The following is a 16,165-nucleotide window of genomic DNA, read 5'->3' as shown; positions in this document are numbered from 1 at the left end:
GGCTTCATCAAGAGGATCTGTCCTCTCACAGCTGCAAAAGATTCATCAAGTCCTATAAGGAAATTCATGGTACACTCATCTTCTTGGTATTCAACTTGAGTAGTCATTGATCCACAAGTACAAATTCCACAAGAACATGATGGAATGGGTTTATAGTGAACCAATTCATCCCAGATGACCTTGAATTTAGTGTAATAAGCACTCACAGAAAGACCATCTTGAGAAAGAGTGCTCACCATTCTTCTGAGCTCAAATACGCTAGGACCATTCCTTTGAGAGAAATGATTCTTGAGGTCAACCCAGACTTCATGTGCAGTGTTTAAGTAAATCACACTTGAAATCAAATCCTTGGACATTGAATTAAGCAACCAAGAAAGAACCATTTGATTGCATTTCTTCCAAGCAGGAAAAATTAGGTTTGAAGAACTTGTTGGAGCTTTAATGGTTCCATCTACAAAATCAGTCTTGTTTTTAGAATCAAGAGCATATATGATGGAATGACTCCAAGTAGCATAATTTTCTTCAGTGATGGGTTGAGTAACCAAGATTGTACCAGGGTTCTCACCACTATACAAATAGTAAGGACTAGAGGGTTTTTCCTAAACAAGTACAGAAGCTTGAGAAGGAACTCTTGTGGGATCTGAATTTGCAGAAGCAGAAGCCATAGGAGCAAAATTGAACTAGGTCTTCAAAGAAACCAAATTCAAGAAAAAAAAAATCAAGAATTGCAGAGATTCTTTGAAAAGAAAGACAAAGCAACACAACTTTACAACATGTTAATTGTAAACCAGTGCAAGAAAAGCTTGAAGAAACAATTATGGAGGAACGATTCTAAGTTAGGAAATCAGTGAAGGAAAACTGAGCTAACTCAGCTTTGATACCATATTGAATTTGAAAGAGAAAACAGAGAATGAAGAAAAACAGAAAAATGAGAGAATGATTAACCTCTTGTATTGCATAATCGAATCTTAAGCTTACATACACAATAGAACTAACAAACTCAGTAAGCTAGCTTAATTGCTATAACCACCTCTCTAACAAACTTAAGCAGCACATGCTCAACACGTGACAACTAAGGTAACAACAGATATTAAACTACATGTAGCATAGTTCTACTTATCACATTTAGTACTAAATGACTTGTAGTTTTCTCGGTCAGACTTGATCTTCCTCAATAGAAACTCTAGATTTATATAAGAAAACAAACCATGGAATTAAATATCTAGCATACTTAATCGTATTTCTCCTAGGGACATATATATGGAATCATCAATTCTTCATCGGCAAGAGACCCCTGAAACAATCAGTAAAAGAATGAAAGTTGTTCGTTAATATTATTAAGGCAGATGCGTAACTATACATCAAAATCAAACCACATTACCTAAACCCACCAAATGGGGACAGGTAACCATGAAGCTACCTGGTTTGTATTCTACAAATAAATTTTACATGTATAACCAGTTATCAGCAATTAGTGGTAGTACCTCAAGCCCCTTATATGCAGTCTCAGTCCTATACATTTCAAAAACCTTTAATCAAACACACCACAAATTTCTTTCTCAATCTTTTCTATCTCATTGATAGTTTTGTTTGGATTGATAGGCTTAAGAATGTTCCTACGAAGAGAAAGAATGCTCTTAAGCCAAAACTTCACAATCTTAAGAAATATGCTTTTAGATCTTGATTTTTATGTTTTTATTATGTTTTTTGTGTGTTTTAACAGTGAAAGTACAAAGGTGGATAACGGAAGCATAACGGAGTAAACTTCAAGTGGTCAAAGTGCCAACTTTTGAACCGCAACTTAAATTTCAGCCAAACCACAAGTGGTTAATTGTAATTTTCCCTGATGCGTCACCTTAATTAAGTCAAAAAATACTCTACTTAAAGTTGTCACCTTAATTAAGTAAAAAAAATACATTGAGCAAGCACTGCACAACAATGAATTTGGGTTGAGCTTAGCATGGTGGCAGAGTGGTAGCAATTAAGGGCAATGGTAGCAGGAAGTGATTTTGCGTTGCCAATTGCGTTGGTTTGAGACTTTGGAAGATTGTTAATTTGTGTTTGTCATGTGGTGGAAGGTATATCATGTAGCATGTGTATGCATCAAGTCTCTATACATTTTCCTAGTGTGGAGTTGATGAGTGGAATAGAGAATAAAATTGAGAGTTTGTTTGAAATCGATTATAAATTTAGTTAGCTAAAAATTTGGGAGAAATTTTTGGTATGTGTAGGAGATAACTCATTATGGGCAAAAATATGCTTGAGGAACCATTCTATGGGATAAGTTAAAGGGCTAAAATAAATAATAACAAAAACAAAAAACAAAAAAGCTAACATTTTTATAGGTCACAACAGAACTAGTACTGCGCTAGCTGTGATTTACGATTTATTGTAGCAAAATCAATCTTATTACCAAAAGTTGTGAAAAAAAAGATTAGAATAGTGTCTATAAAAAAAAAGATTGGAATGGTGACATGGGAATGTGAAAAGAGTGTTAATACCCGTTTTTGACAAAGAGCCCAACGATAGAAAAGCCCAATAGTAAGAAAGATGAAAGAAGAAAGGAATGGAAAAAATATGATGAAAGCAAGTGGGCCACGAGAGCCTAAGAAAAGAGGTAAAAAAAAACTCAACAAGCCAACATGGCAGGAAGTAATAACCAGCAGGTCCATGGGTATAACAAGAGGTAAAAGTGAAGTAAATGAGCTATGAAAGCCCATGAAAAGAGGTAAAATTAAACCCAATAGGCCAATGTGGTAGAAATAACAGCCAGCAGATTTATGCGTATAACGAGAGGTAAAAGCAAAGTAAATGGGCTATGAAAGCCCAAGAAAAGAGATAAAAAAAAAAAACCATATGGGCCAACATGGCAGGAATAATAGTCAGCAGGTGCACTGACATAAAAGAGGTAGTAAAGTAAAATGGGCTACGAGAGCCCGAAAATAAAAAGTAAAAAAGAACTAATGGGCCGACAAGCCCATGAGTACAAAAAAAAAGAGAAAATGGGACCAGTGGGCCCTAGGAAATGAGAAAGAAAGACAAAAGCCTAACGAGTTAGGTGGGAAAAAAACTTATGCCAAGCAAATATGCAAGCCCATGAGGGAATAAGAAGAAATAAGGCAAATCCAGAAACCCACGTCCTTCATTTCATGGAAGATAAGCATGAGCAAAAGAGACACACATCAAAATGAGACATGGCTGAAACGGTGTGAGAATGAAAGAAAACAAACACAGAGGATAGTGGAATGAGCACACAAGAGTTGAAGCACCACTCACTTGTACCTAGTAAATACAAGAGAGGTGGGCCCGTGGTTAAGGGATGTAGAAGGTGTGGTTTGGTGGTGGGGGGAAAAGAGTCTACTTTGGGTTTCCAACCATAACTCCTTTTAGAAAAAATGCCTTGCTGGGATGGCATTTTGCCTAAAAGAGGTAGTAGACGGCTGGACCACCTGATGCATGCCATAGAGATAGATAGTGAGAGACCCAAGTTCTTATCCATTTAGGCAAGGAAAGAGAGGCTAATGGCAAGAACAAAAAAGAGAGATTTTGTTATAGGATAGGTAGTAGAAGAAAGAAAATGCATTGGGCTTACCCAGTGGTGGTAATGGTCAAGCAACCAATGGGTTGATGGGTAGTCCTGAAGGGATGCCCATAAGAAACCAACAACAGTTGGTAAAACCCTAGAGGTAAAAGGGAGAAGTCCCATGAAATTAGCCCACTAAAAAGAGGGGCAGTAGCCATACATGGTAGGAGAGGAGAGCGGCGAGATAATAGTAAAAAGACTAAGAAATAAAATACTAAGAAAAAAGAAGAAAGATGAGAGAAAACATAGTAAAAAGGGCATGCATCAATAGACCATCTTTTCCCTCCCTCTTGACAAACTCACTCTCTAGAATCCCACAAGTGGTAACGAATAGCCATTTAGACCATTTTCTCCAAAAAACACAACTTTGATGGCAGAAGCATATGACAAAGTAAGTTGGGGTTTGGGTTCCTTCTTGGTTCACTTTCTGCTAAAAGATTTGACCCATGGTTTTGATTGTGGATACACATAATCTCATTTGTTAGAAATTTCAATCGTTGTTCTATTGTAGCATCTTTTATTTATTATTACTGAAACAGTCAATTTGCTGTAGCATCTTTTATTTATCTTTACTATATCAATCATTTTGTTGTAGCATCTTTTATTTATTTTTACTGTATCAGTTGTTCTACTATGGCATCCTTTATTATTTTTGTTGTATCAGTTGTTTTTGTTGTGGTATTTTTCATATTTGTTGTATCAGTTGTTTCTGTTGTGGTATCTTTTATATCTGCTGTGTCAGTGATTCTATCATGCATTTGTTGCGTTTGTTGTGACACCTGGTTTACTGTAATGCTTTTTGCTTTGTCTACACACTAGGAATGCTTGGCTTGTGCCCAAATTGGCCTGTAGCATGATCCTGCTAAGGTATTAGGTTAGCACCAACTCTCTGACCCACAACCCAACGGACCTGAGCATAGCAGAACAAGCCCCAGCCCATTAACACAAAAGGCCACCACAAAGAGAAATGCTGTCTATAATCTTTTCACAATTTTCACAGCAAATTATAAGTGGTAGGTTGTTACAAGTTGTTAATAGTGGGCAAAACACTAATTTCAGTGGTAGATTAAAATTTGAACTAATAGTTACCACATATGATTTGTTATAAAAATATTGTGTATGTGACATTTATCACCTAAAAAATAACAGTTTGTTGAAATGCATTTGCTGTTTTCACGACAATTAAACCATCATATAGGGATTTATGAACTCAAATCCAAAACCTGACCTCCATTGAACTACGCCAATAGCATTAATTGCATGTTTATCCATGAACTTTATCATCACCAGATTAAAAAATGACTTGCCCTAGATGACTTTAATCATTGCATTTGAAGAGTTACCAAACTCAAATCGGCGATACAGCAATTAGCAACCAGTTTAATGCGATTTGCATTTCAAATTGAGCCAAACAATTCCAAACTAGGTCGGATTGGAGTATTGGACCCACATTTAGCAGAAGTCACACTATTTGGGCTGCATTGAGCTAGCTATGTCTGAAGTTGAACTCAACCTGACCTATGCTATATACACAGCTGCATTTTTGCATACACATTAAATTCATATAAAATTCATGATCTTAAAAACCAGAACAGTAAAAAAAAAAAAAAAAAGTCTAGTTTTAGCTGTTTTTACTGAATGGGTATAGTGTCCGGTTCTCTATAGAACTAGCTGGTCCAATCTAATTTTAAAACCATAATAAATTGTCATTTATATGTTTCTTTACGTAAAATCAAATCAAGGATAGTGATCAGCCTTGTGCATACACCACGTGCACAAACAAAACTCGTATTACTAGAAACGTAGGGAAATTCGTAGGGGCCAACATGGTCGACACAGCAACAATGAAACAGAAAATGTGCCCCGGCCCTACAATCAGCCCTTCATGACTGAAACAGATCATAATTGTTGTAAAGTGTAAACTTCACTCTTCTTGTTTTTTACGTTTAATCACGTGTTTATTGAACTTTTTCCTTTGCCCAGTGACACCTAAACACGTTGTCCAGCACGCTTTTGGAGACCCCAAGAATAACTGCTTCAGAAAAGCCTCACTTCTGTGATGCATCCCGGTTGAATGTCTATCAAGATTAGCGACTGGAAGTGCAATGAGGGTGCGGGATGAACTAACTTTCAGTGAGCTAATTAAGGAACATCTGGGGATGTTTATACTCCCAGCATATATCAACACCGAGTTTCATGTCCTCAAAAGCCTTTAACTCTTTAATGCAATGACAATCCATTTCAGTTGAAGCATTGCAACTTGCCATTCTCTCCTCTACACGAGAAATATATCAGTGTTAATGGCTTTCTAATTAAGTCAAAAAAATAAAAGAGGCTTTCTAATTTTGGTTTGGGTCTGAATGTACTTTTTGCTTATTTTGTACATACACATTTTTCTCCATTTTGTTTTTCAGGTTTAGTCCTTCTGTTGCCGTGAAGGCTTGGACAAAACATAAGTTTCAAGTATTCAAAGGATAAGTCTTAAATTTTTTTTTTTTTTTTGTTACATTTCATGCTTCACCGATCACAAGTCACAACTTGCCATATATTATTTTTACTTATAAAATTCTCAAAATTTAAAAAGGATAGATTCTTCATAGTATTCACTCAGATTGAAAGCATGGATATTCCATCAAATATAATGGCATCCACTGAATCATATTTTTAAAAAAAAAGATTCCAAAATTCTATGGGAATGATTATAGTATCTTTTAATGACATTGCCGTCTTAATATACACAAAATCAGAGGAGGCATGAATCAGAGTAGGCATTATTGTCATCACACAAAGAGAAATACCTCCAGCATTTGATGCAACTTGCATTTTCATCATGATCATTGTGCTGACGAATTCATTCTACATACATCAGGTTTTACAAATAACAAAAATGGTACCGATTTATTTTACAATTTAACATATCAGACATTAATAAAATAAACTGTATAAATACGTGCGTATTTGCAAGAGCCTGAAGAAAAATATGAGCATCTTATAAGATAAACAATGAATTCTCAGTAGTACATTTAGCAAATATGAAATGTTCATGTCACTTGGGTTGTTCCGCCTATTACTTTAAAAGCCATTACTCAAATCTATCCTCCCATTTCTTCGTTACCTTTTTCTTGCAACTTGAAATGTGTTAGAGCAGAGTTCCCGTCAAGTCCTTTCTCATTATAATGAGCAATGAAATCTTGAACAGAGGTTTCCCTGTATACAGGGGGATTATCTTCTGATAGCAATTCCTTGATCGGCCCATAAATAATTGTTGATGGATAAAGATTGGGAGTGAAAAAGCATGCAATAGATACTCTCGGTCCCATATGGTTTGCTAGCACTTGGTGCTCAACACTTTTAAATCTGTCATTAGATATGAGCTGCAAAAGGCAAAAATTACAACAGAAGAAACCTTAAAACTATTACAAGCAAATTTATATACCAATCTGTTCTCCTATAGCCTTGCCTCATAATTTTAAACACTGATTCCCGTATTACAATTAGAATTATTAAATTATTTTCTTATTTTGTGTGCACTAAATGCAGAAGATTGAAGTTTAAAATGCAAAGTGACAAATACCTAAACTTTACAAAGATGGTTCTGCCACATTTTGATGCCTCGCTTCTTCTTTAGGTCCCTTTTTTTTAGGAACCATCATTAATTACTTAAATTTTTTTGAACGAAGGCAGAAATCACCACAAGAAAGGACACAAGATATTTCATGCTAATCAATCCCTTTCTCATTTGGTGTATAACGTAAGCAAAATATTGAACTTGAAAATGCAAAGTGACAAAAACCTCAGCTTCAAAATTGATTCTACCAAGCTTTGATGACTCATTCCTTCTTCAGTTTTTAGCTACCTTGTTTCAGATGCATTAGTTAAAATTTTTAACAGAGCTAGAGATTATCATGATAATGAATTTCTGCTAAATTCAGGAACCGGCCTTCCTTCCCTGTCAAAATTTTGGTATATCCTGACTTTTTTGTTCACCTCTGCCCATACTATTTAGTCATCAGGCACAATACTGATCTCTCCCATAAAAGAGACTTAACTCAAGCAATGGTCATGTGTATGCACAACAACAATGATTAAGAATGAAAGTTACATGGTTGAGTTTGTATTAATAAAAATTTGGTAGCTGTAAACATGCTGAATGAGAAGTCTTGAACCAGTGCAGAAGTTTTCCTTGGGAAAATGCTACAGTTAAAAAGAGACTGCACCTTCACACAAGAGACATCAAGAAAAATTTGCCACATCAAAATAGCGATAATTTTAATGAGTGCTCTTAGTACCTCCATATGCAAAAGAGGGCAAGGTTTACTTCTTGCTTTCTATATTTGAGTTAAAAAAACACTTCTATTCACCAAAGGCCCAAAATCTCCAAAAGCACAGAAGGGCCAATGAAGCACCCTGAGAAACTCACACTAACAAAGTCAAGCAACCATTATAGGACTGTCCAAATAATAACTCTAATAAAGAACCTCTAATTTAAATTCCTAAAACTACAAGGCCTCAAAAAGGAATAGGGACTAGTAAGTGTATATGACATGCACATGTTCAAGCACTCAAGTGATCAGATGCTTGTCATGTTATCACTTTCTGAAGTAACGACGCAGAAAAGGGTCCATTTTCTGTTGAGGTTTGGTAGCTGTCACAATAATCGACACTGAGAATTATCCGACATGAGCGTTACACGACATTGTTAGTACATTTTAAATTAAATATGTTGAAACTCAAAATAACTAAAGATGAATAAAGAGATGAGTTATAATCAAATTTGTTAAAGAAGAGTTACTTGTATGTAAGTTAGATTAAATAAATTAAGAGAAGTTTTCTAAATTAATAAATAACATGTAGGTTATGTGAAGGGTTGGAAGACTATATATATGGTTATGCTATGGACTAATTTCATATCAAGAGTGAATGAAGAGAAATAGCTAAAAGCAAAGAGTATTGTGTGATAGAGTGAATTCAATAATATTCCTAAATACTTGAGAGATTTCGAGCCAAAGAAAGGTGTTCTTCTAGTGGAGCTTTAGGCTTGAACACTTTATGCAGAAACTGTTCTAGCCATACAACATTTGTTGGGCTGTTGTATCTTGTGAGGGACAAGTCAGAAAAGGTCTGCACCGATTACAAAGATTAGCCAACCAAGGGCTTGAATCTCCTTAAAGAGAGCGAGTGCAGTGCCTCAGTCCAAATTGTGTTGTATTCATCTCTTCAAATTAATAATATTCAACGTATTATTCAGTTTCTCTTTGTGTTATTTCCATTATTATTGTGTTCGCAACAACAATTTTAAGGAGATTCAAAATGGAGCCAACAACTGAGAAGCCAAATGACAATGTTGGAGATCTCAACAAGCCTTTCCATTTTAAGGGAGCCCATTTCAAAAGATGGAAAGCCAAGATCCTTTTCTATCTAAGCCTTTTTAAGGTAGCCTACGTCCTCACTGAGAAGAATCCAAACAAGGTCTCTACTGATGACATGACCGAAGACGAACTTTATGATCATCAAGAAAAAATAGATAAGTACGAACAAGTTAAGTACAAATGTCATCATTATCTTTTAAATTGCTTTGCAGATCATTTCTATGATTATTATAATACTACATACACTTCTGCAAAGAAAATTTGGAAAGCTTTACAAAGAAAATATGACACTGAAGAGGCTGGTGCAAAGAAATATGCGACTAGTCGTTTCTTTTCGCTATCAAATGGTGGATACCAAATCTATTGTGGAACAAGTTCAAGACTTTCAAATGATTGTGGTAGAAGTTAGATCCGAAGCCATAAAGATTGAGGACAACCTTATTGTGGCTGGTATCATTGACAAGCTACCACCATCATGGAAAGAGTTCCAAAAATCAATGCACCATAAGTAAAAGGAGACGTCCCTAGAATCCTTGATTACTCGCATCCATGTAGAGGAGGAAGCTAGAGGACAAGATGCACTTATAACACAAGAGGGTAATGGACATTCTACCACCAAAGTAAATTTAATTTCTGCAAGCAATAACTAGCCCAAAGATCATTTTCCTAAAAACACTCAATTGAGGCCAAGAAAGAAAAATATGAAAAATTATGGTAGACCTCACAATAGGGGCAACCCTAGTTAAAGGAATAAGAACCAAGGACCCCCTTCCAATAACCAACAAGTTAATGCATGTTTTGTCTGTGGCAAGAGTGGGCATATTGCTCAATTTTGCAAATTTCAGAAACATGGATCTGTCCCACAGGCTAATGTTACCAAAGAGACTTTAGTGGCTATGATTACAGACATATACATGATTCAATATGTTGAAGGGTGGTGGGCAGACTCTGGTGCCAATAGGCATGTTTGCTAAGATAAAAATTGGTTCAAAATATACACTCCTTTTGAAGAGGAAAAAACAATTATGCTTGGTGACTCTAGTAAAACCAAGGTACTTGGGAGTGGTGAGGATGAGCTGAAATTTACCTCTGGACGTGTGCTCACTTTGAAAGATGTGCTATACACTCCGTTCATTAGGAAAAATCTAATGTCAAGCTATTTACTGAATAAGGCTAGCTTCAAACAAACAATGGAATTTGATCAATATGTAATCTCTAAGAAATGATTATTTGTGGGCAAAGGGTATGCTTGTGATGGAATGTTCAAATGAATGTTGAAAATAATGTAAATTTTTGAATCAAGTGATGCTATCTTTCATGAGGAAAAATTTCATTTTAAATCTAAAAATAGTGGGGGCAAGAAGTTATAGAAAATGTGTTATCTCAGCCTAGTTCTTCTACTCATTCACAAAATCAAGAAAATCTTAAAATTGAACTTAGAATGAGTAAAAGAGCTAGAGTTGAAAAAGATTTTGGCCCAGACTATTATGTTTTTAATGTTGATGAAAACCCTTTGACTTTGAAAAAAACTTTGTTATCACCTGATGGTGTATTTTAGAAAGAAGCTGTGAATGATGCAATGGATTCACTTGTTTCTAATAAAACATGGAAGTTAGTAGATTTACCACTTGGTTGTAAAAAAAATAGGTTGTAAATGGGTCCTTAGGAAAAATCTTAAACTTGATGGCACGATATACAAATTTAAAGCTAGACTTGTTGCAAAAGGTTTTAAGCAAAAAGTTGATGTTGATTTTTTCGACACTTTTTCTTTTGTTACTAGAATTACATCCATTAGATTGCTAATTGCTGTTGCAGCTATTTATGATTTGAATATTCATCAAATGGATATAATAACAGCTTTTTTGAATGAGGACCTAGATGAGGAAATTTATATGGACCAACTTGAAGGTTTTGTAGGGTCTGGTCAAGAAAGTAAGGTGTGTAAGCTAACTAAATCTTTATATGGCTTAAAGCAAACTCCTAAACAATGGCATGAAAAATTTGATTCCTGCATGATTGAAAATGGATATAAGTCAAATGAATCTAACAAGTGCATCTATTATAAAACTTGGGAAAACTCACATGCCATTATTAGCCTCTATGTGGATGACTTACTAATATTTGGCTCTAAGTTGCATGTTATAAATGAAACAAAAAATATACTTAGAAGCCATTTTGATATGAAAGATCTTGATGAAGCTAATTTTATTTTGGGCATGAAAATTACAAAAACATGTGATGGAATATTTCTTGATCAATCACATTATGTTGAGAAAATATTGAAAAAATATAATTTTCATGATCATAAAAGTGTAGCTACTCCTTTTGACTCTAGTGTTCATTTGTTTCCTGTTAATAATGACAATGCTATTGTTAATCAAAAGGAATATGCTAGCATAATCAGTAGTTTGCGATATGCGACTAATTGTACTAGACTTGACATTGCCTATGCAGTAGGAGTACTTAGCAGATTTACTAGTAAGCCTAGTAGAGATCATTGGCAAGCTATTGAGCGAGTAATGAAATATTTATCTAGTACCAAATTACATGGTTTGTTTAATAAAAAATATCCTGCTATACTTGAAGGTTTCAGTGATGCCGACTGGAATACTTTGTCAAGTGATTCTTTGTCTACCACTGGTTACATTTTTACTTTGAGTGGTGGTGCAATATATTGGAAATCTAAAAAACAAACTATTATTGCTAACTCTACTATGGAAGCTGAGCTTATAGCTTTAGCTTCAGCAAGTGAGGAAGCAAACTGGTTATGAGATTTGTTGCATGAAATTCTTCTTTGGAAAAAACCAATACCACCTATTTTAATTTATTATGATAGCACTGCTACAATTGGTAGAGTACGTAACCGTTTTTATAACGGCAAATCCAGACCCATAAGAAGAAAACACAGTAATGTAAGATCTTATTTGAGTAATAGCATCATTAATATAGAATATGTTAAATCTTGTGATAATCTTGCAGATCCATCAACTAAGGCCTTAACAAGAGAAAGGGTTTGGAATACATCGAGGGGGATGGGATTGAAGCCCATACAATCATGAGCCATGTATGAGGATACTCAACTTGAGGACCAGAGATCCTGAGAACTGAGTTCAATGGGAAAAATGAATTATATGGTGGTCGTAAGAAAATGCATTATTAATTTTAATTTTATTTGAAAAAATAAAAAATAAAAAATTCATCCCTATGGAGTAAATGCATTTATCTAGTAACATGTAGGAGGTTGAGTTTTTTAAAACTCTTAATGAACAATATGTAGCTTTTATGGATGGGGTGTCAAAGTTACAGGAGCACCCTAGACAGATTTCACCTATATGAGTGTGGGAGTGGGGCTACTCCCTATGAGAATTGGGCTTATTCTCAAAGACGCTCATGAAAACTAAGATCAACACAGGGTTGTAACATGCTAACTAGTAAAGCTCATGTCAACACCTGGATCGTTATGTATGAGCAGTAATACTTTATTTCCCTTAAGCAATCATAGTTCAAGTCAAAGACCATTATTGACTCTGGAGTAGAGATTGTTGTTTCACTAAATGAAGGTTCAATGCAGAGCACACCTTCATGATGCATAATAATCCCTCTTTGCCCAGTAATCTCTCATTTTCCGAATTTAATATTAAAATGAGTGGGGGAATGCTAGTGCATTTTAAATTAAATATGTTGAAACTCAAAATAACTAAAGATGAATAAAGAGATGAGTTATAATCAAATTTGTTAAAGAAAGAGCTACTTGTAAGTTAGATTAAATAAATTAAGAGAAGTTTTCTAAATTAATAAATAACATGTAGATTATGTGAAAGGTTGGAAAACAATATATATGGCTATGCTATGGACTAATTTTATATCAAAAGTGAATGAAGAAAAATAGTTAAAAGCAAAGAGTATTGTATGAAAGAGTGAATTCAATAATATTCCTATATACTTGAGAGATTTTGGGCCAAAGAAAGGTGTTCTTCTAGTGGAGTTTTGGGTTTGAATACTTTGTGCAGAAGCTGTTCTAGCCATACAACATTTGTTAGGCTGTTGTATCCTGGGGGAAACAAGTCAGCGAAGGTCTGCACCAGTTATAAAAATTAGCCAACCAAGGGCTTGAATCTCCTTAAAGAAGGCGAGTGTCACGCCTCAGTCCAAATAGTGTTATATTCATATCTTCAAATTAATAATATTTAGCGTATTATTCAGTTTCTCGTTGTGTTTATTCCATTATTATTGTGTTTGCACCAACAATGAATGAGAAGACATCTTTGATAACTTGACAGAAAAGATATTTATTGGTAGGCAGATTGTGTAATTCTATTCATTTTAGCACCAATTTTTATTTGGATTATAAGAAATGCAGCGCATATATATAGACTGTATTGCATATGGTCATTAAAGTGGGTAAATAGTGAAGAACTAACTATTATGTCAAATATATGAAAATCTTGCCTGTAAGAGATCTCCAATGTTTACTACTAGAGCTCCAGGAACAGGAGGAACATCAATCCACCTATTTTGATAGAGAACTTGAAGTCCATCAATATGGTCTTGAAGTAGGATGGTAAGGAAATCAGGATCTGAGTGCTGGGTTGTGCCCATGGTCAATTCAGGCTCAGGGCATGCTGGATAGTAGTGACTCAGAATGACATGCCCCTTTGCGCAGTCCAGACCTATTAGTTGGTCAGATTTGAGTCCAAGTGCTTCTGATAGCATTCCAAACAAAGTGATCCCCAACTTATGGACTTGGTTAGAATACTCAATAATTATGTCTCTGCAAATTAGATCAACAAACATATACAAAATTACGAATTTATCAATAAATCCAATTTTTATTTCCTAAAGATACACAACAGTCAAGCCATCAAAACTTGTAACAAGGAAACCTTATGTAAAAGGAATACATTCCTTATATGGATGGCCCATGATTTGTCATTTTATAACTCCAAACAGCATAGTTTCAAAGATGCACTAAAAGTATAAAACATCCTTTGTGAGTTGTAGACAATGTATGGGAAATGCAGAAAAGAAATTAAGAACTGCTTGTCCGAATATCTGTAAATTATATCGTCTTTCTATATCACATTCTGGATCAAATAAACTAAGTAATATAAAAAGTAAATCTCCGAATGTCATATTCAATTGAAGAAAATTTATGACAAAGACAACCTAGTGTTTTTTGAAAAGGATCCTATCCATTTAAAATGAAACCATGTAATAATTTAAAGGAAAAAGTTTAATTACAAAATTAGTTGTAACGCCAGTTTACAACTTTACTCTATATCATTAACATTACTACATATTTTGAAAATCTAATCGTTGAATTGCATGTTGTTTATATTCTTAATACACATGTCAAATTTTGTATTAATAAGATACTATTTACCATATGATCTATAAATTGATATTTTATACATAATTTTTAACTATAAAAATTTGCAATTTAAACAATTCATTGATAACAAAACTATTGATCTTTAATTTTTTTTTAAAAATTTTGCAAGCATAAGAATATAAGAATAAAATGTAATTCAATTATGAATTTGTCAAAATTCATATCTAATAAAAAGATATTAAGTTGTAACCTACAATCAATTTTGTAGCTAAATTTTGTCAAAATTTAAATTAAATATTAAAATTATTTTTTTTTAGAAAGATTAAATATTAGAATTATAAAGATATATACCTGGCACATTATTTAAAATTTTAATGACATGGCATATGGTACAATATTACTAAGAGATTGTATGATGGTAAAAATGAAATAGGAATCTTAAAAATGAAACAAGAACAAGATTTTTGAGTCCTTGAAACATAGATTTTAAATTCTAAAAATGAGAAGTAAAAGAATACCTGCAGACTAGAGGCAATTCTTGAGGGTCCAAAGGGTCAGGACCCATAACACAAGACAAAGAGTCCCTCCAGTTAGCGAACCTTGACTTGTACAAATCAAAGTTACTCCGAAACTTCACCCTCTTCGTAAACTCCCTCGTATAGTACTCAGCCTTCACCTCCCTCGGCAGCTCGTGGAACCCACGCGCCGCCTCCAACATCTCCTCCAGCACTCTCTCATCTATCCCATGATTCACCAACTGGAAGAACCCCACCTCCTCTGCAGCCCTCCGGACACCGTCAACGGCATCGGCACGCCGGCCTCCGAGGTCTATGACCGGAATTTTGAAATGGTTATCGGTTGGATCGCCGGTGGCTCGATCCTCCGGTGGGCGGACGAAAATTCTGGGGATTTTGGTGATACCAGCATCCACAAGACCTTTGACGCCGGACTTGGAGTCGTCAAATGCCTTCAGCTCTTGGAGACGGTCATAGTTTGTGGGATTTCCGGTGAGTGATTCTTCGGCGCCGGTGATGACCATATTTTAACTTCAACTTATTGTTGTGTTGAAGTGTAAGGGTGCCGTTGAAAAACTGTGTTTTTAGTTAAAAATGAGTTGCAAAACAGTGTTTTGGGATCTTAAAACTCTTTTAATCTTTCAAAACGCCTGATCTAAGAGGAGTTTGAAGAGTTGATCTTTCAATCTTTAAGGTTTGATTTACATGTCAGAGGAGTTTGTTTGATCTCTCAATCTTCAGAGTTTTGACTTACATGTCATTGAGGGCGTAACTTGGTACGGGCGGTTTCATGAATTTTTCTCAAAGGGTTATTTAAGGAACATAATTTTTCCCAATGGCGGCTTTTGGAATTTTTGCCAAATAAATTGTTGTTTAGTTGTTGCATTAATTTATTTGTCTTTTATAAACTATAATTTGTTATATTATTGTTTTATTAATTATAAAATTATTAATTGTTATTTAGCCTAATATAATTTAATTTGTTTGTCTAATTATTTTTTATAATGTATTAGTTAATTAAATTATTAATTATTGTTTATTAGTTACTTTCTCCAACTAATTATTGGTTAATTAATATCCTAAACAAACAAAATTAATTAGTTCAACTAATTACTATGGTTGTTTGATACTTCATACTTGGAATATCAAACTATTACTTAACAAAAAAAAAAAAAGTCAATAAATTGTTCAGCACAAAAATATATAGACCGTATAGCTTAAGTCCAAGTCTAAAAAAGAGTGATTTATTACATATTTTATGACATTAGTTGAACTAATCAACTACACACAGCACACAGCCATATTTATTAATTATTAGTTGCACACTTGCACTAACACTAACACACAGTAAGTCAGATAAAGCCAA

The 16,165-nt window shown here is 34.4% G+C and overlaps 1 protein-coding gene across 1 annotated transcript; it reads right to left on the bottom strand.

The window, feature by feature from the left end:
* Positions 1-6,367: 6,367 nt before the first annotated feature.
* LOC142626281 (1-aminocyclopropane-1-carboxylate oxidase homolog 3-like) lies at positions 6,368-15,624 on the bottom strand. The gene is made up of 3 exons (XM_075800087.1): positions 14,803-15,624; positions 13,402-13,723; positions 6,368-6,957 (listed from the first exon to the last, which is right to left on the bottom strand). The coding sequence occupies exons 1-3, from the start codon at positions 15,321-15,323 to the stop codon at positions 6,676-6,678; spliced, it is 1,125 nt and encodes a 374-aa protein (XP_075656202.1). The 5' UTR covers positions 15,324-15,624; the 3' UTR covers positions 6,368-6,675.
* Between the last annotated feature and the right edge of the window lie 541 nt (positions 15,625-16,165).

Source organism: Castanea sativa, chromosome 2 (genome assembly GCF_040712315.1).
Source record: "Castanea sativa cultivar Marrone di Chiusa Pesio chromosome 2, ASM4071231v1".
NCBI lineage: Eukaryota > Viridiplantae > Streptophyta > Magnoliopsida > Fagales > Fagaceae > Castanea > Castanea sativa.
This window is presented reverse-complemented; position numbering and strand designations above follow the sequence as displayed.